This window comes from Columba livia, chromosome 2, assembly GCF_036013475.1.
Source record: "Columba livia isolate bColLiv1 breed racing homer chromosome 2, bColLiv1.pat.W.v2, whole genome shotgun sequence".
NCBI classification, from domain to species: domain Eukaryota; kingdom Metazoa; phylum Chordata; class Aves; order Columbiformes; family Columbidae; genus Columba; species Columba livia.
The window spans coordinates 7,831,470-7,844,580 of record NC_088603.1 but is presented as its reverse complement, the minus strand read 5'-3'; the positions used below and the strand labels follow the sequence as shown (position 1 = coordinate 7,844,580).

The window sequence follows — 13,111 nt, the reverse complement described above, 5'->3', positions numbered from 1 at the left end:
GAAGAACAATATCCAAAATGCATGCAAAACGTTTGAAAGATTTCAGTACAAACAGCAGATAAAACCCCTTGGAAAACTAGGGCTTTGCAATCAAACATCAGTTTAGGCTTTACTTCAGTGTTATGTGGTTCTACCAGATTAAAAAAAAAAAAAGACAAACTGTCATCTGGTAGGACAATTTGTATCTGGCTGTCATATGCCCAACTTCTTTTATTTTTATGCTTTGGTTTATGTATTTATCACTGCCCTATGCTAGATAGACAGGAAGCCCTTTCCTGCAGCACCTGATCTAATTCTAACAGAGAACCAGCAGTCTTCTGATGATTCATGTAGAATTTATCCTGGCAGTATAATTCCCCTTGGCTTTCATCAACCAAACCAGTCACTTGGTCTGAAGATCAAGGGATTTCCCAGTTAAAAAAGCCCAACTTCTTTCCTGGCCAGTACTGAATAGTTGGAAAGAAATGGCCACCTCTGGACTGGTCTTCATCTCACTTGGCTCTTGTGCTTTTTGCAGTGAACTGATAAACACTTGTAATGCCACAGGGCAACATGAATTAGCATTTTTCCTACATATTTACACAGGTCTAATGACCAACTCATGAACTGAAGTTTGGTAAAGTTCTACGAACTCTTGCAGCTGGTGGTCCAACATTCATCCACGGTAATGACAGAGGACTCAATCATATATGAGTATAAAACTCCTGGCTGGGAGGGGTAACACCATAATTCCCAAAGCAGCAGACAGCAGTATCACAAGACTCAACATCTTCCTCCAGACTTAAAGCAAGTTCGCAGGCCAGCACGGACCATGCCTCAGTTTGCATATCTGAACACAACAGCAGACAATAAGCTGTTAAGCAGTTAAATATAACAAGCATTTTAGTGTGGGATACAAACCCAAATCATCTCATTGATGAAATATGCTCCAATGAAACATACAGACCTTTGTTGGTACAAAGTAAGCAGGATTTGGCCCTGACTGCTGTCATCTCAATAAATATTTCATTGTAATCTGTCCCGCTCACATTTTTTTGTAGATTATTTCATACTCTGAGGATATTCTGCAAATCAATGGATCTTCTTCATTGACTGTTGTTATCAAGCTTCTTTTAATTACTGCATATGAGTGGAGTTTCTTTGTGGCTAATAAAAGTTCATGTATTTGAGCCCAGTCAGCACAGGAGTAAGATATGAAACAAGCGTAGGCTCAGCCTTCCAAAATCAAGAACTACATCGAGGGTAGACACCTTGCTGTAATCCAGTCCATTAACACTTACACAGCACAGCTGCAAATGTTAGGAATAATATATTTTTGATTAAACACAACACGTCAAGTAATTCCTAATGAAGAGGGCCAGTAGTACCACCCACATTTTAACAAACAAAACTGCTTCAAATATACAATTTTCCCTTAGATCCTTTAAAAAACAAACAAATCAAGCTTACTGTCTCATTTCTTCTACTGTTTTATTAATTTTGTCACCAGCACTGAAAATCACTTACCCATTTCAGGAGAGAATTCTACCTCCCCCTTAACTGGATCCTGGACATGATTTCCAAGAGCATTTCCTATCTTATTCTCTTTCTGTTGCAATTCGGGTATATGAACAGACCCCCGTGTAAAACGGGGGTAGAATTTTTTTGGAAACGGCCTCTGAGGTTCCAGCCCCTTGATGGGCACATTCTTGAAGGATTGGTTCTCTTCACTGAAGTTGAAATAAACAAAGAGCAGAAGCGTCCAGGTCACAGATGTGAAAAGGCACCCATAGCAGAAATAGCGAAGTGTGACACTTCCCATTGTAGACTTAGCATCGTTGAGGACCCATTCTCAATTACCTGAAAGAAAGTGAGAACACACATTTTGAGAGTGCTGCCTCTTACCTCATCAGGTCTATATATTAGAAAATGCATTCTATGGGTTGCTCTTCCATTAAATGATTTTTGGAATTTAAACTTGAAGGACAAACCTTAAGAATTAAATCCCTTTTCACTTTCCGGCTCAAAAAATAAACATGACTAGTTTGCACAATCCATGTAGATACTACTGCTTTAAAACATGAAGCAAACAATCACTAAGAGCCCAGTGACACACCACAATTAAATGTAAAAATGATAAATTTTTCCTCAGAATAGTGATAGAATTATCTCTCTTCCGCAACAATACATTCCTATATGCCTGCATTCATTTAAACATACCACTGTCTAACTAAACATACTGCACACAGGGAATTGATTCTTCCCAGAATCACAGAATAGCTGAGGGTGGAAGGGGCCTCAATAGTTGAGGGTGGAAGGGGCCTCTGGAGGTCACTTTATCCAACCGTTTTGCTCAAGCAGGGTCACCTTGAGCCAGTTGCCCAAGAGTATGCCCAGACATGGCCATTTTTGCAGTTCAGTTCCCATCCTAAAGCATGAAATGAGAGAACACAGACTCAGAAAGCTACGGAGTTCAGTCCTTCTTGCCCCATATTTAAGAACAGCCATCATGAACATCCCACGAATTCCAGAAATCATGGGGTGCAATTTAACAACATGCAGCACCAAGATAGTCACATTTACAGGTACGCTTCTCTGCAGAAAGAAAGGAAACAGAGATGGGGCAGGGAAAGAGCAAAAAGCTCCGAGGTTATTTACTGGGTTCCTGCAGGGTCTGCAGACTCCAGAAGAGCTTCTGTTCTCCCTGGAGATGCTCACCTAGAGCTGGAAGGAAACAACCCAGCCTGGAGTTTCACTTTAGGCACCCATCCACTGACACAGCTTCCCCAAGCTCTACTGAAAATTACTATTGTAAGCAACTCTCTGAAGTGGAGCATATGAAGCTGGTGGTAACATGCTATTCATGGCCCAAGAGAACCCGGTAAACTTTCTGGAGTTTCTCAAATCTAAAAAAGGCTCAAAAAAAAAAAAAACAAACCACCAAAAACTATGCAGCTCAGTTCCCAAAACTGAGAAAATCCCTAACTCAAAGAACTAGATTCATCATTATCTAACCACAAAAAATTCTTTGCATAGTAACAGAAAGTCAGGAAAACATTTCATCACCTTTTAATGAACAAACCACTTGTTTTAAGAAAATAAAGTACTGGGGTAGGAGTCAAGGGTTTATGTGAATGCATTTTTCAGACTTCTCAAAAAGTCGGAAACTACCAGAAGTGTTCAGGTCAGCCTGGCAAAGAACAAATCACAACAACATTTATGAGTACAAACAGATTATTCCCTTCTCAATATGGAAAACTAATAAACAGAGGTGTTCATGATCCCGAAGAAACCTATAAAGATTCCACTTATTTTGGCAATGTAATTCTGAGTCTTAAGCGACTTGCATCCAAAAAGAATACATGTCAAAACTAAAGCTCACATTTCCCAGACTGCAGCAGGTTATTGTTTCCCTTCCAAAACTAAATATCCGCAAAGTAAAATAAAGCAAAAACCCCAAACCTCCTCAAAAATAACTTAGCCATCATTCTTACCATGTCAAACTCCCTCACTTCTGCAAGGCAACAATCTATGCAGCAGTTAAGCCCAAGGAGCTTAAAAAGGTCTTAAATGAGGTTTAAATCTCACACTGACCCTGTGCACGCAGATCAATGTCATGCTCTGTGAAACAGGCTCTTTAACATTGTCACCCAGAAATCCTGCCACTTAACTGCAGGGCCAGGAAATTAGGCAACAAATGCTCTGGGGGCAGAAATTATTCACACACACACCCCTCCGCCCCGATTCTAGACAGCAGAATGGGTTTACCAGTGGAAGAGGTACAGACCACCAGCCTCCAATGCCTTATTCCCTGTGCAAACTGTGGCCAATGATCACAACAAGGCAAAGTGAGGCTCAAAACAGCATGCAAGGCTGCAAAGGAGCAAGATCAGATAAACACTTACATCCTCGAATTATAATAATTCTTCTTGCCAGACAGTCTGCAGACAATTAATACTTATCCAGAAAAGAAGATCTGGGTGCTTGCCAGGGTTTTTTTGCGCAGCCACAAGGAGGTCATTTGCTGTAAGACTTGTCCAAGCTTAATATACTGCTCCTTGAAACCTGCTGGAGTTGTTTTTCCATTCACTATGGTAACACAGACGCACAATCCTAACATCATGGCACATGCACTTGCATTGTGGAATGGAATTGTTCTAATAAGATAAAATTACTATAACAGAGGAGGAACTCTCTCATTTCAGAGCTGCTTAAGGATATATCTACACTGCAGCTTGCACAGGTAAACCAAAGATAACCCTTGTTGGCTCAGGTAACAGTAGGAAGAGAGTCGTACAGAGCAGAATTCATCATGGACCAAGTATTTCCCCAGCTTCTTGCATGTCTTCGATACTTCAGAGTTCCACCTTGCTGCTGTGTGGCGCTTCAGCCACACTGGAGTTAAAGTTTGCTGTGACAGACACCAGGCACACTCAGATTAAAGAGGAAGGGATAAATTAGTAACTACCAGAGTAAAAAGATTGCTGTAAACCCTTCCACCTCCAGAAAGCCCTCTGCCCAGGCTCAAAGCACACTTGGGTACTGTTACAAATGCAACGAATGCAAACCTGAGAATAATATTTCCACATGCTCCTTGCTAAAGCAGAACTGTTTCACCTTCTTTTCCTCTCCTCTACTGTTTCGCAGTTTTCTAGAAGGATACAAAGGTTGAAATACTGCATTTAAATCAAATGACAGAACCTCCACAATGCAGAAAACTAGGCCCTTTCAGTAGCTTGCTATTCAACCAAGACATTTGGTAATACATTTGGCAGGAAAATACAGACTCACTATTTTCTTTAATTACCAAATGTTTTGTTAGACACTTACTTTTGAAGGCAGAATGGAAAGAAATCAAACCCTGCCTATGAAAAGCACATTGAGGCTTATTAGTTTACTTTATTCACCAATGCATATGCATTTACACAACCACTGGCGTATGGATTTCAACCACTTCTATCATGAAGGCAGCCGCAGAAGTCACAATCTGCGTCAGAGCTGCAGGCTCCGGTTTTGGACAATTTTAGGTTGACCATGACGTCTTACAGATGTGTTTGAGCAAAAAGGCCACAGTAGGTTTTTAAGTCCTAAGTAATGCCAGTCCTGCCAGGGACCTGCCCTGAGGAGCCAGGAGAACCTTTCCAGCCCTATATACTGTTACTCATACAAAGTACAATCACATCAATACGTCTCCGCTCCTTCCTAATATACCAAGAAACAACTATTTCAGCACAGAATGAAAAAATAACCAGTTTGATCCATGGCAGAGGGAGGGAGGAGAGAACACTTCACTGGTCACAGGGACCCAGGAAGAAATACTCAGTTCAGAGGCAGCCGCTTGGCCCGCAGTTCTTACCTCATCCATCTCCCTGTCCACGTCTTTCTTCTGCAAACCATCTAGATACCATGAATTAAAGCCCTATCCTGTCCAGATACCCCTGCTCTCCATTTCTGTGATGTCTTCTCAGAACCACGCTTTGTTAATTCACCCAGTAACTGTCTGACTGCCTATGCATGGTCACCATACCCTGATGATTTTCTTACACATCCACCCTCTCCCACTTGGTTCCTCCGAGCAGGATTTTAAAACTTCAGCAAAGTCAAACCTTTTGGGTTTTTTTATTAAATTGAGACAAGCCGTTCCTGAGTACAGGAGATGCAAAGGATATGCCTTTTGAATCCAAAGTATTAGTATCTTCCTCAGCCCTCATACATGCTGCTGTGAGAAAAACAGATTATATATATTTTTAACTCAACAGCCCTAAAGCTCTGCTAATGCAAGCAGAGCTAGCAGGTTTGAACAGTCAGATAGAAACAACTTAAATCAAAAAAGCCTAATTGCATTATCCAGGTAATAATGTCAATGGGGTCATAATAATAATAATAATTTTCTCCTGTGCAATAAGTACAGCCACACTGAGTTCAGTCACCACTAAACTGCTACTTAGAGTTGAAACTAATTTCTATTTATTTATTCAAATGCAAACAAAAATTCTACTTGTCATTAAAAATAAAAATCCATTATTTAAACACATCAAGAATTGTTTCATAATACAGTTCCTCACAGATTTTGCTGGTAATTTAGACAAGTCTTGAGGGGTCTATTGTGTTTCATCCCTTCACTTCTGAAAAATCAACACAGCTGCCAAAAGTAAGTTTCAAAGTAAGGTTAAAAAATATCTCAAACAATTCTCTCTCCCAAAAACACATGTAGTGGAGAACAACCAGAACGAACAGAAGACGTTGCCTCGGTAAAAGAGGAGCTTTCACAGCAAATAATAAATGAGAATACCTTGAAGTATTTTACAAGCATTCATTCCCATCAACACCCAAGTGATACGGCTGTTTGCATTGGTATCCTGAGGAACCCAGAGATACTTCAACATGACAAACATAAATCATTCAAGGTGGCAGCATCTCCTACATCAGGAAAACACAATTCATTTGGAGGCAGCTGGGGTGACCGAGAAAGGAAAAAGAAATTATCTTAGAAGCTGCCTCCATCAGCATCAGCACAAACTAGATCAAGAGCAAAAGGCACAGTTTCCTCAGAATTTCTAACCAAACACTCAGCCTTACTGTCTCTCTCGTTGCTCTGTTTTGATTGTCATATATTTATTGCCTGATAGTTTTCAGACTTCGGCAAAGCCTTGGAACCGAGTTTGCAGACCCAAATGCCAGAAATGCCAAGAGTAAAATATTCCTCTCCAATTTCCATGAATTCCAGTACAGAAGTCTCAGTTCCTTGCACAAATAGTAAATAATTGATTTTTTTTTTTTTTTTTTTTTTGTTAAGAGAACCGTAGAAGGTCAATATAAGTAACTTAGTAAAAGCCTCTGAAAGTCAATCAATTGCAAAGCTGAATAAAAACAAAACCAACAACTTTCAAGGACCCTACCCGCCAGACTCCAGCTTCAGTAATCACTGTGCAATATTGCTTTCCATAGCACACCAGCTTCTTGTAGCTTCCTCACAACACCAGCATGACATTCATTTATACATTAAAACCACTAACATTTATATTCATTTAATAACTGGCCCAGCAATGATATAACTCTGTTCTCCCAGACAGCCTGGGGGAGTTTGCAATTATAATAGTAACGTGTGCAGCTCTCATTAACACTGGTCCAACGTGTGAGCCTTCAATATTAGGGCAACGACGACGATTAAGGGAGTGGAGCATCTCCCTTATGAGGAAAGGCTGAGGGAGCTGGGGCTCTGGAGCTGGAGAAGAGGAGACTGAGGGGTGACCTCAGTAATGTTTACAGATATATAAAGGGTGAGTGTCAGGAGGATGGAGCCAGGCTCTTCTCAGTGACAACCAATGATAGGACAAGGGGTAATGGGTACAAACTGGAACACAAAAGGTTCCACTTAAATTTGAGAAGAAACTTCTTCATGGTGAGGGTGCCAGAGCCTGGCCCAGGCTGCCCAGGGAGGTTGTGGAGTCTCCTTCTCTGCAAACATTCCAACCCGCCTGGACACCTTCCTGTGTAACCTCATCTGGGTGTTCCTGCTCCATGGGGGGATTGCACTGGATGAGCTTTCCAGGTCCTTTCCAACCCCTGACATTCTGGGATTCTGTGATTTGTAAGGAGAGAAAAAAAAAAAGTGGACCACATTTCACAATATTTTGGCTTAAAGAGCAAAAGTAGCTACAGGCTCTATGACCAGCCACTGCTTAAACACTGACATCTGCTTGGATTAACCTCAGCAGTTTAGTAAACACACCGTATGACTAGATATTTCATGACTGTGCCAAAACTCATGTTTGTTTGAGGTCAAACAGAGGATCAGATTAACCTCAAGATTTTTGAAATAGGAGTAAGAACTATTTGGGAAAACTTTAAAGTCCACTTGCAGTTTTTCCAAGAACAGCTTTTCTTCTTAAAAAAGGAAAATGAAGACAGAGATACAACTCATGCTACTCAGATTTCCTGCAGGACTGCCTGTGTATTTTGGACCTATATTAAGGGAAGGAACAGATGTGTACAATCTTCATTTTTGAAGAGCATTCTAGTAAAATAAACCATTAAACTAATTTTATCTTTCTAGAGAGTATTAGGATAATTTGCAGCACGACTTTCCACAGATGCTTCTCTTTTTTACTTTGTTATTTATTTTGAGGGGAACAACCCAAGAAGATAAAGTAACAGTACTTACAAATGCAATTGTGCTCTTTTGATAGCCTTAACTCTTTACATATTTCTTGGTCTCCAAGATGTTCTGGCTACCATTGTTCCTCTTCTGAAACAAGCATCAGCATGAACAGGCTTTCCTGTTTTCTTGTTGAATCACTAGCAGACAACAGCATCAACAGTGAACAGAGAAGATTAAGAAGTAGTACTCCACTAATACACTTATTGCACAGAGATGCCATTCATAGTAGCTTCTGCACTTTAATAAGAATTATTGTTTTCTAGGCATGCCTTACATTGCAACCACTCTTGAGAGTCACGGTTACCAGACTAGCAAGATAAAAAGGAGACACCTTGGGCAGCTTTTGTTTCAGACTCCCACACATATTACTAGGAGCAACATTTATTGAACACGCAGAACATACATTCACAAGAAAATAAAAGCTTAGTGTTTCATGTGCTCCAACCCAATTTGACTCATTATAAACCCCTCCTTCTGGATCGTTTAGCACAAAGTTGGATTGACCTGCCAGTTTGTTTTTTAAATAAAAACAACCACTAATTTTTTACTTTACTGAAGGGATGGGTCACTGTACTTCATTAATTAAGTGGCTATTTTTGACACAATATAACTAGTGACATAAAGACAAGCTCAGCCTACAGCAACCTACCTCATGACATTCAGCAAGGACAAATGCCAAGTCCCGCACCTGAGACAAGCTCCCCAGCTGCTGACACAGCCCAGGGAACGGCTCTGCAGGAAAGGACCGGGGAGGTCTGGCTAAACATGAACCAGCAGCAACGACAACTGACAGCATCCAGGCTTATCCACAGGAGCAGAGCTAGCTGAGGGACGCAGTGACACTGCCCCATGCTCAGATCATCACGGTCAGGGTACCGTATCCAGTCTGGGATTTGCCAGTATAAGTGATAAACTGGGGCAAGTTCAGGAAAGGCCACCAGGGTGATCACGGGCTGGAGCGCTTGCCCTGTGAGGAGAAGCTGAGGACACTGGGTTTCTTTGGTCCACAGACAAGATGGCTTTAAGGAGAGCCAATGGCAGCTTACTGCTGCCTACTGGGATGTTACCCAGAAAACAGAACTAGGCTATTCAGTAAGGTGCAACATAGGAGAACGGAAGAGTTAAAAAACACTAATAACTCCAGTCACAGCAGCCCTCATTCACAGAAATATACTGTGGACTACAGGCTGTCCTCTTGCATAAGATCACTGTTCCCATTCATTTTAATGAGATGACACGCCAAGTTCTATTTTTAATTAGCTTCTGCAAGTCACTTCTAAATGCAACTTTAAAAGCTTCGAGAGCCAACTGTTTAGTCATTTCAGCACAGCTATACAAATCCATGTCTTACCACCTAAAATAAATCCTCCTGGAATTAATACAAATTTTGATCAATGCTTTACAGAGAAATAATCTGAAAATACCAATAACATTCATTATACTTCCTAGATAAAGGCATATAGATAGACTAGTTGCAGGAATTGTTGAAGACCTAAGAAATTATGACTATATTAAGTCTGAAAACCATAAAGTGTTTTAAGAAAAATTTAATAATGTTTCCTTTACGTCTTTAGGTTCTCACCCCTCACTATTTTGCCACTGTCAAATGACTCACTTATATACTCATTTGTATTTTAGGTTTTGGACTTTAACCAGAGATGTCTAAATATTGCATACTATCATTTTAAAATCTGTGGACTATATCTTGAAATGCCTCCGCTAATAACATAATTTTGCCTATCAAGCTTTCAGGAATTTCTCAGCTCCAATAAAAAAGCTTTACTTAGCCGGCTACCATACCAGAATGAATGCAAACACTTCAGCATTTTTATGATAAAAATGTGAAGTTCCTTCTCTGCTCACCTTCATTTCAAATGCTCCCTAAAAGAAATGTTAAAGTATCTTCTGCAGTGATATCCTTCACTTGTCAACAACATATTAGAGGTGGTTTTTTTCCTTTATAATAAAGAATACCTTTCTCCTCACATACTCCTCTCTAAGGAGTGAGAATATTTCACAGGGGCTCTCATTTAAGGACACAATTTAAAGGAAAAAGCAGTTACAAGTTATGGAAATAAAACATTTCATAAGAGTCAGGATCTCAATGTTAACAAACAACAGAAAAGAACATGAGGTTTAGTTACAACCAGTGGTACAACACTGCATCAAGAAAAGTAACATAATAGTCCAGTCTGATTAGAGAAAGCAAGTACACTTGGATTAGAAACATGAGCTTACCAAAATCCTAGTGCTCAATACCGAGCAAATAAGTGCTATACAGTAGAGAGTTTTATGCTGCTGCAGTATCCTCTTCTCCCCCAAAAATAAGCTACTGGTTCCCAAAGCACAGTTGTTAATATATGCACAGAATTTCCTTACCTATCCCCCTAACAAACATCGCTCCACAGGGCTGCTTGGCTGGATGTTCCTTTAAGCCATCTGGCACTAACTACGTCCTGTCATTCATAGAGTCCTAAAAATACCTTCTTCTTTTTTGTTGCTAATAAATACTTTATTCCATTTGAAACAGTGAGATTTTCTTCTCATTAGCTATACCAGCTCTCAAGGAATCCAAAACATCCATGCACTGTCTCCAAAGAAAGATGCATGCGTTTTGTAATACAGCCTTTCCTCCTTCATATAGAGCTGAGAAAACAGCAAGATTAAAAAACCCACACTGACGACTTATTTTTCAATGCATCTCTCTCACTTTAAACATTCATGTATCTAAATATTAGTTTGACAACCCTCCAGTACTTCACACAAATGCAAAATGTAAGAGAGCTTACAAGGTCAACTACGCAGAAGTAAGCTGCTTAATACCTTTTCTAAGTGTTTAAAATCTACTTAGCTGTTCCTCGCATCTTATGTCTGCAAAGCTCACCAAAATAACAGTAAAAATACAGATGCATGCAAAACAATTAGATAAGACATAGTTCTACGTGTAGAGCTGAACAGAAGAACGCTCACCTTTTTCCAGAAGAGTCGGCACTAAAGAACCAGTGCAAGGTTACACAGTGAAAACACATTTACTGCAGTAGCAGTCAAATCCAGTTGGTGTCTTCATTCTCAGTGAACAATAAAACGCTGAGCCTGAAACTTAACACTTTGTTGCTGAGCACTGCTTTGCAAGTCCTGACCGGGAATGGGGTAACAAACACAAGTTTCTCTATGACAACAGCCTAATTTGGATGGATCTTAGGACATGAATGCTGCAACGCTATTTCTCATTTGGCTGCATACACTGCTCCAAGAACACTGATCTATTTTTCTATTTGTTTGGGGTTGTTTTTTTCTCTCTCCTTTTTTTGTTTTTCTCCTCTTAACTGATGCATCATCCATATGGATTCAGGCACTGGGAAGCATAAATAAAACTGCTGCTCACTAGAGAAGCGTAATCAGCGTATTTCTAAGTGTGGGTGTCAAACTCATTTTCACCGGGGCCACATCAGCCTCGCAGTTGCCTCCAAATGACCGAATGTAATTTTAGGACTGGATAAATGTAACTACTCCTGTAATCTAAGGCATTCTTCATTATAGTATCAATGGATCAGACCACAGTAATGCTAGAGAAAATTAACATTATGTTTACATACAAATTTAATCCTAAAAATTACTTTACTCATCTTCATTTTCCAAATCCCTAGTAATTTTCTAAAATTTCAAGCAAAAGTGCTTTGGGCTTTTTTCCAGTCTTTTACAAGCAAAGTGAAAACACATTTTCCAATTCTAAAAAAAAGAAATAATAATAATAAAAATTCAGACTTCATTTGTACAACCCTCCTGCCAAAAGATCTGGCAATAAATTTGGCAACAAACCAGACCCCACTAAAGTACTTTAGATTGGAACAGCAAAAACTGGGGTTGACTGGTCTCCGTTTTAAACCCGTGACTACTGACCAAGCACATCACATTTTGCACAGTTTTCTTCTGCAAATTCAGGTTCTGCCATTAGCTCCAAGCAGACACCCACCATCCACTTGTGCAGAACTCAGTACTGAAATCAACAGGTGTATACGAAAAATACACTAAAGATATTAGCAAACTCAGACTAGAAACTTCGAAGGAGTATATGTGAACATATATAAAATGCAAAAATGCTGCAATTACGTTATTACAAGTACTACTAAACTGGAAACTCTCTTAATAAGAATGGTTATATCGCATCTTATCCTACAGCATCAGATTACAGAATTCAGAGACCTCCAAGCTTACTCCCCACAAATCATAAAAGGCTACTTCATTTATCTTTTCCTGCAGCGTTTTCTTTTCCAATATGCAGAAGCTTAAACACAAAAATACCATAGAAGTGCCATGTTTGGATCCCAGACATGTAACACTCAGAGATGTCAGAAATTGCCACAGTAACATGAGTTACTCGCTGTAGCACCACAATCTGCCCTTGCAACTCAGTTTGCTTAGCCCTTATAGACTCGACTAACTGATACGAATATACATAGACATTATTTGTTTAAAAGAAGAGATTAAATGTAGCACCAGAAATGCGAACTAGGTTAAAACAAGTTACAGTTTAAATCTACAAACTGCCTGGGATGGGAAAATATTTAACTCATTCTAAACTGCCCAGAGCTCATAGCTCCTGTTACATTTCTCCACACTACCAAGAGATGCCAGAATCTTAGAGATTTTCTCAATACTTTATGTTGTAACTGAGTTTTACTGGGTGGATGGCTACTGTTAAAAAACTAGAACTGGATGAAACACTAAAAATAGGGGTTTAATTGAATTAAATGGCCATTTGCATTTCTCGTGTCCAGCTCCAAGCTTTAGTACAGAGCCCACAGTACCCATGTTGTTTGGAACAGCTGGATCATGGGACTCTCCTTTTTCCCAGTGAGAAACTCTTCCTCAGAATGACCAAAAAACCCTGCAATCTTCTTGCTTTTGGATCCATTTTCTCACTAGTGTCTGCAGCCATTAATTTGAGAGGAATCCTAAGGATATAAACCT

At 39.8% G+C, this 13,111-nt stretch overlaps 1 protein-coding gene across 8 annotated transcripts in view; it reads right to left on the bottom strand.

The window, feature by feature from the left end:
• Nucleotides 1-13,111, bottom strand: part of GALNT11 (polypeptide N-acetylgalactosaminyltransferase 11) — a 53,074-nt gene that overhangs the window by 34,296 nt on the left and 5,667 nt on the right. For 5 of the 8 annotated variants that reach the window (XM_065050415.1, XM_065050422.1, XM_065050420.1 and 2 more), the window contains exon 2: nucleotides 1,507-1,839. In XM_065050415.1, coding sequence (XP_064906487.1) covers nucleotides 1,507-1,801 — 295 coding nt within the window. In that variant the 5' untranslated portion in view covers nucleotides 1,802-1,839. Of the gene's footprint in view, nucleotides 1-1,506; nucleotides 1,840-8,143; nucleotides 8,278-11,110; nucleotides 11,705-13,111 lie in introns of those variants that run through there. The other 3 variants (XM_065050417.1, XM_065050418.1, XM_021301175.2) reach the window with 3 other exon arrangements.